General features: G+C 41.6%; 1 protein-coding gene across 1 annotated transcript in view; it reads left to right on the top strand.

Moving 5' to 3' along the window:
* Positions 1-10123, top strand: part of SRRM1 (serine and arginine repetitive matrix 1) — a gene marked incomplete in the record, with an annotated part of 1602281 nt that extends 1592158 nt beyond the window's left edge. The window contains 1 exon segment of the mRNA XM_044083096.1: positions 9076-10123. Within this exon segment, the coding sequence (XP_043939031.1) occupies positions 9076-9177 (102 nt within the window).
* Between the last annotated feature and the right edge of the window lie 2527 nt (positions 10124-12650).

Genomic DNA, 12650 nt, shown 5'->3' with positions numbered 1-12650 from the left:
TGTCAGTAAAAGTCAATAATTGTATTTCTTGTGGAAAGCAAATACCTCATAAAGATTTTCATTCGTACTGTATTCCTTTCCTAGGCCCTGACCACGACATACCTTGTTGTCAGTTTTATGCCTTATTTAAACAACGAACAATTCGTCGTCGGTAAATTTACGCTTCTAAATATTTGGTACTCTGTTCAATTATACAGATATGTCTTCGGTAAGCCATCCGACTACCGACATTCCGCAAAAACACAAAGATTAAGACAGAGATGGGCGCCTAGGTCCAAAGCTGCCGACGACACTTCTCCTAAGCTAGACGCCAGTTCGCCAGTACTCCGGTGCTTTCGCAGCTCCTGATAACCGCTACTTCAGATTCGCAGGCCTCTACTGAGATCCATTCGGCGTCCGGTATGCTGTGACATGTTTCAACTGTGGAACCTGCGAATGTCTCTACCTTGGATGGGTCCGGAGCCGCTGTGCAGGCACTGGCTTCTGAGGGTGTATTCAGGCCTACTGACTTGCATATTAAACCAACGCCATCTTCTTCTTCAAGGCCTAAAACACGAACCATGCCTAGAAAACTGACACCCAGACCACATGGTCGGGCCTCTATGCCTAAAAAACAAATGATAAGAATGGCTGAAGACCTTATTACTTTAATCAGGGGAAGCCAACCTTCCCCCTCTTAAAGACCTAGGACTGAATTTGCTTAAAATACTTCTAATCAGGATTCTGAAATTTCTGTTTCCTCTGATGACCAGGATTTATCCTTCTCTACCTATGAGGATTCTGATGCAGAGGACTCTATTCCCTCTGCTTCCCCTCCAGAGGATTTCTCTTTTGGTGAAACCTTGCATACACTTAGGGAGCATTTTCGCTGGGAAAGCCAGGATTACTCTGATTCTAAAAAGAGGCTTAGGGATTTCTTACTCCTGCCCCAGCACAGGCCTTTAGCTATCCCCCCCTGTACTAGCCATTGTTGATGATGCCTTCTCGGAATTTAGCTTGGCCCCTGAGTCTCTGTCTCCTGCTCCCTGAAAACCTGATAGATATTACAGGGTTCCTGACTCTCACATGTTCCTTTTTAAAAATCCTTTTGCGGATCCTGAGACTATTTCACAGGGACCCAACAGGGCTACTACTGCCAAAAATCCTACCTCCTCTGATAGAGATTCCAGGGCGCTGGACAGATGGGGTAAGTTAGGTATACACTTCTGCAACCTTGGCTGTTAGGACCTTAAACTGACAGTTTCATATGTTAAAGTATCAACAGCATATTATTGGATTGCTTAAACAGAAAATGATGTTGATTCCTGACTGTGCTGAAAATAAGGATTTACAGGATTTAATGCATTCTGCTGAACAAGTTGGAAAACATACTTTGCAATGTGGTTTTGATTCACTAGAGGCATCTTGCAGGGCTGCTGTCACTGGGTCTGTACTTAGAAGGCATGCTTGGCTTAAGGAGCAATCTTTGCCAGATCATGTTAAAGCTAAATTGTGGATGCTCCCTTAAATCAGGAATGCCTGTTTGGCAACAAAGCAGTAGTAGTACTTAAAAAGATGGAGGAAAAAGCTAAATCTATGCAAACTGTTAAAGATTTCCTACAAGTGCAGCCTCCAAGATTTAGTAGGCATTGGCCCTTTCCTGCCTCTTCCAGGCCTTCTCAGTCCAAACCCAGAACCAGCAGAACACCCAGGCTTCAGTCCCAGGGTACGCACAGGACTAAGCAGTAGGGGGGGCTCCCACTCCCAAATCAGGGAGTAGTAAGACTCCCCACTGTGGTAAACTGTCTCAATGACTTAACTTTAAAACTTCCAAGCCCTTCTCAACTGACTGCTCTCTTAGGTGGAAAGATTGCTGTGCAGGCAGAAAACTGGGAACTCATTACCCAGGACAAATGAGTTTTAAATATAGTTTCCCAAGGATACAGATTTCACTTCCACATGTTACCAGCCCCAAACAGTTGACTAGATCTACCGCCAAATCAGTGGGCAGAGGCTCAAGAGCAAGTACTTTCTCTCTTAAACATAAGGGCCATTCAAACTGTACCAGAATAGGAAAAGGGACAAGGTTTCTACTCAAGACTTTTCCTGGCACCCAGAAAAGACAACTCATGGTGTCCTATCCTGGACCTTTCTATCCTAAACACCTTTTTGGTGATCCCAAAATTCAAGATGCTAACCCTTCACCAGTTGCTTTCTATGCTAGGCAAGAATTCCTGGTTGGCAGCACTGGATCTAAAGGAAGCCTTCCTGCGCATCCCAATCAGGGAATCTTGCAGAAGATTCCTGTGCTTCAAAGCAGGCTACATGCATTATCAGTTCTCTGCACTGCCCTTTGGCTTATCTACTGCACCCAGGGTAGTCACAAAGTGCCTAGCTCCAGTCATTGCTTTTTGCAAGCAAAGAAATATTCAAATTTACCCATACCTGAACGATTGTCTAATTCAGGCAGAAAGCCAGGACATACTTTTGAATCATCTGGCATTTGTACAAAATGTGCTGACTTGCCTGGGGTACACCATAAACGAAAATAAATCACATCTTATACCCTGTCAACAAATTATATTCCTGGGAGCAAGCTTGAGTACAACTTCCCAGATGGCTTTTCTCACACCAGAGAAACAAATTCATTTGACAACTTACTTCAAACTAATGGCCACTAAAACCCTGCTATCTGCAATGCAAATACTGCAAGCCTTGGGGTTCATGGCCTCCTGCATTCTCCTAATTCCATATGCAAGACTGCATATGAGGAAACTACAATGGTATCTAAAAAGCCTATGAAAAACAGATGTAATGGCATCGGCTGCATGCTTTATACCCCTGACTACCTGACGTCATGGAAGATGAGACAGCAACCGACGCAGGACCCAAGACTTTGATAATCAGGCCGACTGAGGGCTACTGCAAGCAGATAACCCAAATGTGATGACTGCAACAGTGAATACAATGTACACCACTGTACTTTACTTTCCTTCTGCATGCTATCCCTGCAAACCCTTCTTCCACTTTTGACACCTGGGGCCTACATGGCCCTCGTGGACCTGCAGGAGGTTTACCTCCATATCCCCATCCTCCCACCCAGGCTTTGTTGTGCCATCCTCGCACTATCAATTTACTGCCTTCCCCTTTGGCTTATCTACAGCAACAAGGGTTTTCACAAAGTACCTAGCCCCAGCAGTAGCTTGTGCAGAACAAAAGGCATACAGATCTTCCCATACCTGGGCAAGTACTTTTCAGACATAACTGCAATTCACTATTTATCTCCTAGGAAATCTGGGGCTTACTCTGAACCTACAAAAGTCCTTCCTCACTCCATCCCAAGACAAGATCTTCTTGGGTTGCAGAATAAGAATGGATTTGATGAAGGCCTTCATCCCACTAGAAAAGGTCACTTCTCTAACCAGCCATTTCCAAACCTTCCCCAAGTCACCCAAATCTCAGCCAGGGAATTTCTCCATCGTCTGTGCTAGGTGGCAGCTACCCTTCCCATGCTGCCCCTTGCCAGGTTACACATGAAGAAGTTCCAGTGGTACTTAAAAATGTCTGGTCCCAACACAATCGCCCTCTGGATTTTCAGGTGCCCTTCCTACCCTCTCTGAAAAAAAGAGTTAAGGTGGTGGATCCAGCACATAATGCAGAATCCAGGTCTCCCTCTACCGCCTACCAAGCTGGTCCAGTTTATGTACATAGATGCATCGGATCTGGGGTGAGGGTCCACTAAGAACGGTCTCAAGTTACAAGCTCAATGGGAGCCTTCCCTCCAGAAAAAAAAAAAACATCAGTGTGAAGGAAATGATGGCTCTTCTCCAAGCTCTAAAGACTTTTCTCCCGCTCCAACATCCTGGTCCCCTACAAGTCTTCACAGACAACACCACAGTCGTGTGGTACATCAGCAAGCAGGGGAGGGACCAGATTCTATTTACTTTGCCGCCCAGCCCCAAAAGCGTAGGTGTTGGCCACTCAGTACAATGTATTATTCCAGGCAGTCTGCATCCCGTCACAGGACAACCATCAGGCATTTGCCCTCTTCAGATCATTGTGTCTGCAGATCATTGTCTGTAAATCACGAATGGATGTTGCACAGAGATAGACATTGTCCACCAATGGGCCATTCGACAGATAGATCTGTTTTCCTCTCCTCAGAACAGACAAATACGCTATTCTGCTGCAGGCTCCCTTCACCACTAACATGGAAGGGGCTGTTCCTGTAGTATGCTTCTCCCCTTCCCTCTCATTCAGAAGGTCTTGCTGAAAATTCAGAGGACAAGCCAAAAATGTTGCTGGTGACCCCCTATTGGACAGGGCAGCATTGGTTCCTCCTCCTGTCTCTTACCAGGGGCAATCACCACAAGTTGCCTCACAATGTGGACCTTCTCGCACAACAGAAGGGATCCCTCATTCACCCTCATCTGCAATCCCTCAGCCTTACCCAGTGGATGATAAACTTCTGATTTCTTTCAGACACCTTTACTCAGAGTAAAAATAAAACAACCATCGACCACTGGACCGCAGGAACCAACAATAAGGCACAGACCAGGAACTTGAAGCAATAAAAATTTAATCCAATAAAGAGCACACCGACTGAGCGCTTTTACCAGTACAACTGGCTTCTTCAGAGTCGTATACGGTGGTCGATGGTTGTTTTATTTTTATTTTTACTTTTAGTGGGTTCCTGTGTTTGGAGCTGTGTGTTTCAGACCCCTCGACGCATCGCCCGGCCCACCGCGCGCCTCTGACCGAGCCCAGCCATATACTTTGTAGGCGGCCGACTGGACGACTGGTTTTTGACACAGGACACAGGCTTGCCCACTCAAAAAAAAGAAACAAACAAACTGAGAGACTGCAATGTGGATCCTCGAACATCTACATTTATGGTAGGTACAAAACTGTACTTTTCGTTTTACCTTTACTCAGAGGACAATGCTGTCTGTCCTGCAGGAGGCCAGGAAACATACTACTAGGAGATCCTGTTTATCTAAGTCGAAAAGATTCTCTAGATGGTGTCTTCAAAGGCGACTAGACCCCTTACAAGCAGATGTATCTGTAGTGCTGGCCTAGGTGTGTGAGCTGCTAAAGTCAGAATTTTCATACTCTTCTGTAAAAGTCCATTTTTCAGCCAAATCAGCCTGCTTACCTCTGAATCCATCCCTATGATGAAGATTGGAGGTGAAACTTTTTCTTATGGGTGTTTTCCACATCAGACCACCAAGGAAACCTATCCCTCCTCCTTGGGATCTGAACTTTGTGCTCGAGAATCTTACTATTGCCTACTTTGAACCTGCAAGTTCCACCAGTTTAAAGATGTGCACCTGGAAAACTGTCTTGCTAGTAGCCCTTTAGCTAGAAGAGTCGGTGAGCTACAAGCACTCATGGCTACTCCACCTTATACCATTTTTCACAAGGACACTGCTTCTCTTCGCACTAACTCCTCCTTCACTCCCAGAGTGGTCAGTGAACTGTGCCTTAACCAATCTGTCCATTTACCCGGCTTCTTCCCTTCGCCACATAATGACATTAAGAGAGTGCTCCACTCCTTTGATGTTTACAGGCAACTGAGGTTTTATCTGGATAAGACTAAGGACGTCAGAAAGTCCAACCAACTCTTCGTATCCTTTTACCCCAGGGCCCTGGGGAAAGCCGTGTCCAAACAGACAATAATCCTCCTGGATCGCCGTGTCCAAACAGACAATATCCTCCTGGATCTGCAAAACTGTATCCTTCTGTTACTCTTCCATGGTAAGGAGTTACGCCACACAGAGTGCACTCCACCAGAGCAGTGCCCTCTTCAGGGGCCTTTCTCAAAGGCGCACTATCCTAGAGGCAGCCACATAGTCCTCTGTACACACTTTCACTAAACACTATAAATTCAGTAACATCTCCAGAACTAGGGCAGAATTCGCAAAAGCCATCCTCCATGGATTCCTGGAGACTGCAACCTCTTCCCTCCACCCTTTTCTCTCCATAAGCTGTGGTACTGTCCCACATGTGAGAATACTGCAGCATGAAAATAGAATGACATAGATTAGTTGTGTAAAATCTTACCATAACCATAGATGTCCTTCTCTTCCATGTTGCAGTACCCCCCCCCCCGAAGCCCTTTTCCCTGTCTGGATGCCATCCTTCAGCTACCCTTAGACTATTGTCTGACTAGGCATTCAGTTCTGAGGTCTGTGCATGCGGATGTCACATTTATGGCCCTGTGTGATAGGAGCCGGACGTTTGGGTCACCTGAGGCGGAGGATCCCACATGTGAGAGTACTGCAACATGGAAAGAGAAGGACATCTGTGGTTATGGTAAGATTTTGCACAACTAGTTATTCTTACCATAACATTCCATTTGTGTTGTCTACCTTCATTTTCATTAACCATCCCTCCCCCTTCCCCATCCAGTCTTTTGGAGACCTGGTGGAACTCTCAGAGGAACCTCTGTTCCCTCAAATTGAGCTCCTGATTCCTTTTCTCATAGTCTTGGATGACTGTCTTTATACAGGATATAAATTTTTAGTTTTTATATTATGGGCAAACTCGATCTGAGGAGTTAAAGATAGTGTTGTGCATTATGGGAATAGGGAGGAGTTTGAGATTATGATCTGAAGTCTGGAAAATGCGGCAAAGTCGGATCCAAGGATCGGATCTGTAACTCACAGGTTAATGAAAATGAAGATGGACAACACAGATGTAACTTCATGATAAGAGCATAACTTTTTATCTCAGACCTTTAGAGAGCGAAAATCTCTTAAATCTGGACCATCATCCTGCCTATATACTCACTAATTTATTTGAAAAAGCCATCAAAGTAGTGAATATTGGTTATAGTATACTCAGCATATGTAGGTCTGACCAAGGCCATTGGCACTTATTTCTCATGCAGGCATTTCTGACAAATTTGGATAAATGTAAATCTGCTGTGGCAGTACAAGCTACTGGGAGATGTGATGTGTTCATTGGCTTTAGATGATGGTCGTTATTGATGTGACACCCCAACCCCATATGCAAAAATAAGAAAAAGGTGGTTATGGATGGTTGGATTGTACAAATGTAACTACAAACTAATTTGTTATGGAGTGGATAGCTGTCTGGTTGTCTGACAAAGTGCAGTTGTGTGAGTAAATGTACCAGAACAGCAGATAGTTGAATAAATCAATGCTGCAGTAATTTTAGTTGTATGGGTAGAACAGAAGGACTTGTACAGTTTGGAGGAGCAAGGATGAGGGTCTAGGAGCCCCTGGAGAGCGGTCCTAGAAAGCTTATTTTAGACCTGGAAAAGGAATCTAGTTTGTATTCCTTTGTAAAATTATGTATGGAGGTCCAAGTAGTCCACCCCTTTCCAAAAAGCCATAAAGGAAGCCAAGGCCGTTGTAGAATGAACCTTGACCCTGCTTGGAAATGGCTTGTTAATGTTGGGGAAAACAATAAATAGCAAGGAGAAACCATCTGGAAATGGTCCTTTTTTGACAGAGCTTGCCCTTTTTTCTTACCTTCGTAGAAAGTAGTTTAGCTTTCCTGAAGGGTCGCAATAATATCTGAGTTGCCTCTGTATATTCAAAGTATGAAGAATCCTTTCTCTTTTTTTTAATATTCTGTAAAGAAGACAGGGACGTGGATGGTTTGGTTTAATGTAAGCTCAGAAGCCACTTTAGGCATAGATGAGGGATTTGTTCTCAAATAAAACACTGTATTTGTAAAACACCAAATAGGGTTGAGTCAACATAAGAGCTCGTAGCTCAGATACTCTTCTTGTAGATGTCCGAGCAATTAGTCATACTGTTTTCCAGGAGATGAACCATAATTCAACCTGATGAACTGATTCAAAAGGAGGTAAATTTGACTTTTCCAAAACCAAATTAAGATTCCAGGAAGGTACCCACCTGTTGTCTAGGTGGATGTATGTAAAAGTGCTATAAATAAGAGTATATGACTATGCTGCCGAAAATTTGTCATGTAGAAGTTTTTTTTCTCGCCATTGTGTTTGTGTAGCTGTGCTGTGTTTCTTTTGTAATACTACATTATTTTATTTGAATTTTTTACAGAGATTTTGCCTGTTTTCCAGAAGTTCAACAGACTCATAACAATATAATCACATATGGCACATATATTTTTAAGCAAGAAGGATTCAAAACCAGTGTGTATAGAGAGGCAGTTGATGACATTTGGTAAGGAAGCCTATAACTTAAGACAATTATTCAGGACTTCCTTTTTCATGTAGTTATGTTAACTGTGTTATTTTTGAGTTGCAAGTTGCCATCTGCTTGACAGGAACATTTGAAGGACTGTTATGAACTGAAAAAAATGGAAAATATTGTTGTCCAATAAGCATTTTTACCTGCAGCTTAACTTTTTTTCTTGGGTAGTATTTTCATTGTTGGAATGTATTAACTGCATGATTAATCTGATGACAGTATACTACTGTTATTACAGTCCTAGCTAAACAGTGAATTGAAAATGTATGTTTTTTTATATATATATACTGTAAAGTACACAAGATCCTTCTGTGAGTGTGATGGCAGCATAACGTTATTAGGTGTATACTAGTGTAACGACCCCTAGGGCTTTTATAAGCCTAGCCATGCAACCCAAATGTGTCCCATGAGTTATTGTTCTTTAGAGGTTATTCTAAAGGGTGTATGCTAGCTAGAGCTTGATTTAACATTACTGCTGTCCATGAGAGACATAGTGTAATAAACACTTGTAGCTCAGAGTACTGACCTATCCACAGACCTATATATCCAGAGACCTGCACTCTTTTCCTCAAGAGGGAGGTTGTAGTACCATATTACCCCCAGCAGAGGCAAGGTGATGGTTACCTGTACCTATGCTGTCAGCAGTAGGAAGCACAAAGTAAGTGTTAAGGAGAGTGCTACATTACACAAATCCACTGTGATGACATTGTATACCATGCAGAATTGTCAACTGCTATTTCAGAGCACATTCCCCACCCTGCTGCTCTTCTTTTCGGCCATTGTAAAAGGGAATCTGCATGGTCACACATGAAGCTTTGAATAAGTGTGCACATTTGTATACATTTACTGCACAAAAATAAACTAAAACTTCAAATTTACTTTTTTATTATTATAGGGCTCCGAAAGTGATGGTGACAACCTTGATGATTTAGAAAAGCACTTGCGAGAGAAGGCATTGCGTTCAATGAGAAAGGCTCAGTTGTCGCCACAGTCTTAAGAGACATAAACTGTGTTTGGTTCACAATAAGTACTGGAATGTCACTGCAGCTTAGTGAAAAGAACTAGAGCTGTACAAACTCCAAATGTATTATAGTGATCTGGCTGATAGAGTTGTTACAATTCAGCACATGCAGATGTGAAGCATCAGAGCTGTCTTTGACACATTGTTACTAGTGGCATCATCTTCATAGTGACTTGGCCAAAAGATGCCTAAACGGAGTGGATTGTTGTTAACCATAGACAATTTGCATTTGCAGATAATTTTCTGCTATTATAACAAAACCCCTCTTTTAAAGTATTTACCAACAATGGAATTTTTTGCAAGTTGTTTAAAGTACATCATGAAGGGTTTTTTTCCTTTTTTTATTCACTCACATATTTGCAGATTTGTCCAAAACTTGTTACTAAGTTAATTGATGTTATTGATTGGGGGTGTTTCTGTTTTGCCACTCTAAGCAACTGACATTCTGCAGATGGCCAGAAGTACTGGAATAAAACCCACAAAGTTGAAGTGCATTGGAATTTGCCTCATGTTCTGATTCTGAAACTCAGTCGAAATGTGTTACCCAGCATACCACAAGTCTAAGCAGTGAATCTGTGCCTTCGTGTGTTGCACTGAACACTTGAAGTTTTCTTTTTAGACAGTTTTGTGGATTTGTTTAAAGTGGTAAATCTGGTGAGGATCTCTTACATGGGCTCTTACAGATGGATTTGTTTAGCTTTTAAAACTGTTATAAAAGAAGACATTTCTTCCCAGGCTGCTCATCTTTTTTTTAATTAAGGGTCTTTCAGCAGTTAACATTTGACTTAAAGTGATGCTACTTTTTGGAGCATACTGAACCCCTAAAGAGTTGGGACGATGTTATGTTTTGAATTTTTTTTTAACTGATTACAAGCTGTAGAAGGCTTGTGGACAACACGATAATTAAATTTCTAAATTTAAAGCTCACGTGTTTGGTGGCTTTTTCTCTTACTAATATTTCAGGTAGTTTGTCGTCTTTGGTTAATGCTGACATATTGCAAAGTATACAAAAACAGGAAAAATATTTTATCACTGTATCAAAAAGAATAACGTTAAAGTTGACAAATTTGCTTTCTTTGTACATGGAAAATTAAATTTAACACTAACATTATCTCTATCACATTTTGTTAGGCTTCATCTAGCTGGGGATTTCAGAGATCTGTGCCATATTTAGTAATATAGAGAAGTGACAAAGTGAAAACTATTCTGTAGATGATTGTAAATGCCTGTTGCTGCCAACTGCATGTGGCACAGAGGGTTAGTATTTTTTAACACATTAATGTCACATACTGCATTTATGAAAAAACTAAAATTACAAAGTTTTTTTGTGTTTGTGTGTTATACTGGTATGGTTTCTTTCTTTATAATTATTCAATTTAACTTTACATAGATTGCTGAAGTCCTACCCTCCCTGAAATTTCACTTTCAAACATTACTCTGTATGTTATTTATTATTCCCACAGATTCCATTTATTCCGATGTAGTTTGCTCATTCCATTTTCTAAAGATCCTACTTCAAATTCTTTTATCTCCTTTACAACATTTAGTCAGTTACAATTTAGTTTTTGATTTCCATTTAATAGTAATTCCTTTTTTGCAGTCAACAGTATTACACTTAGTAGGGTTTTACTGTATCTAGGCACTTCTGTTTCTGTGTCCCTAATCAAAATCATCAAATAATTTGCTCCAACATTTCTGACAGAGTACCATGAAGCAATTTTAAATCTACCAGTTCTTTGCTTTCCTGAAAATCATGTTACAGTACCTCTCTTTCCCATCACACATCTAACAGTTGCGGTCTACCTGTTGAAAAATTCTTTGAAGTCTTCTTGGGGTAAAAACACACACAAACATTTCCATGCAAAAATCCTAAACCTTTTAGATGCCTTTGCATACTTGGGAGCTATGCAAATATCCTCCTAAATTATTCCTTTGTATGTTACCTTTCCATTCCCATTTCCCATTCTTTTCTAACCTCTTCTAAATGATTATTTTAAGTTATCGTGCATTGTTTTATATGCCCTACTAATTATTCCTTTTTTACTAGAAATTGTGTTCTTTATAAAACTATAAACTCAGGCATGGTCTGTCATTTAAACACTTATCTTCCTCCTTTGCCTATACTCTGCTATCAATCCTTGTTAGGGAAGTCGGTCTCCAAACTGCAGCCAAATGTCTAGGCCTCATCCCATTCTGACTTTTCTGCCTCTAATTATTTGCTCCCAATGCCTTTGTTCCTTCAGTACTTTTCTCAAATAAATTCCAGTTCCCTCTTACCTTCTATGCTCCTTACTTCTCTTTTGGTAAAATATCCTTCTCCATTCTCACATTTTGTTGTTTTTGAGCCAGTGTATCCCTAAACCTGTAGCTCTTCCTCCTGTCCTGGAAGCTGTTGGGGGGATGCTATCATGGCATACACCAGACACAGTCTCCTGCTCCATAACAGCATGTTAAATTTTACAGGATCTTTTAGTTCTAGGAGTGCCTTCGTAAGAACTCTGTGGCAGATCCAGCAGGTGTTGTCTGTGGGTTCACCAAAGGAGCTTAAATTGTTTTTTTCCTCCCAGTATTCTTCCTACTGATAGGGAAAGCCAAGTGCTTGACTGATGTGGGAAAAAGAATGTATGGTTGTCCGTCTGGCATTCAAAGCAAGTAACTGTTAATGACAGATATGACCAAGTTTAAGATTGCTTTCCTTGACTAAATGAAGGAGAAAACTGAGGCGGTGTTTATTGCAACTGTGAAAGCAAATTGTTGGACTTCAACCAGATGGTCAGTGAGTTGGCTAAGCCCTTAAAGTGTGAGTACAATGCTATGAATGCAACATTCAGGACAACAGCTGCAAAGTCTGTGATTAGGAGACATGCCAGACTGAGGCAGTAGACCCTGCCAGAGGAGTGTTTGGGAAAAGAAATGAAGGCAAGAGGAAATAACTTTTTCATATCCCAATGCCAAGGAATGACTGGAATTACTGGTTCTGGACACTGCTGTCACAGGCAAGGGAAAAAGTAAGCAGGCAAGGGGGGGATGACCAGTGCAGGAAGCCTGGGAATAGGGCAAGAGTAGGATTTTGGATGCAGATCATTAAGGAGAACTGACAGCAACAACTATACAGAATATAATAGTCGTAAAGTAGCAAAAAGTATTCTAAGAACTAAGCTAACATGGAAATGGACAGTTTGCCAGTAGGGAAGACAAGTGGGGGGGGGGGGCAGAAAAAAGGTAAAATGGGTCTAGAATTTACTGGAGAAAATTAGTAAAAGAACCAAGGTATTGGGAGTAAATAACTAGAGAGTGAGAGGTAAAAGAATGGGATGCAGACGTATGGACTGCAGTTTAATGATAGTCTTCCCTACTTGTGATTGCTGTCAGTGTATGGGCAAAGAGAAGGGGAGACCTAAGTGAAAGACCAGCTCTGGTAGTGTTTTATGTCCTTCTATTCAATGTTA

Source organism: Protopterus annectens, chromosome 1.part1 (genome assembly GCF_019279795.1).
Source record: "Protopterus annectens isolate FY-2018-M chromosome 1.part1, PAN1.0, whole genome shotgun sequence".
NCBI lineage: Eukaryota > Metazoa > Chordata > Ceratodontiformes > Protopteridae > Protopterus > Protopterus annectens.
This window is presented reverse-complemented; position numbering and strand designations above follow the sequence as displayed.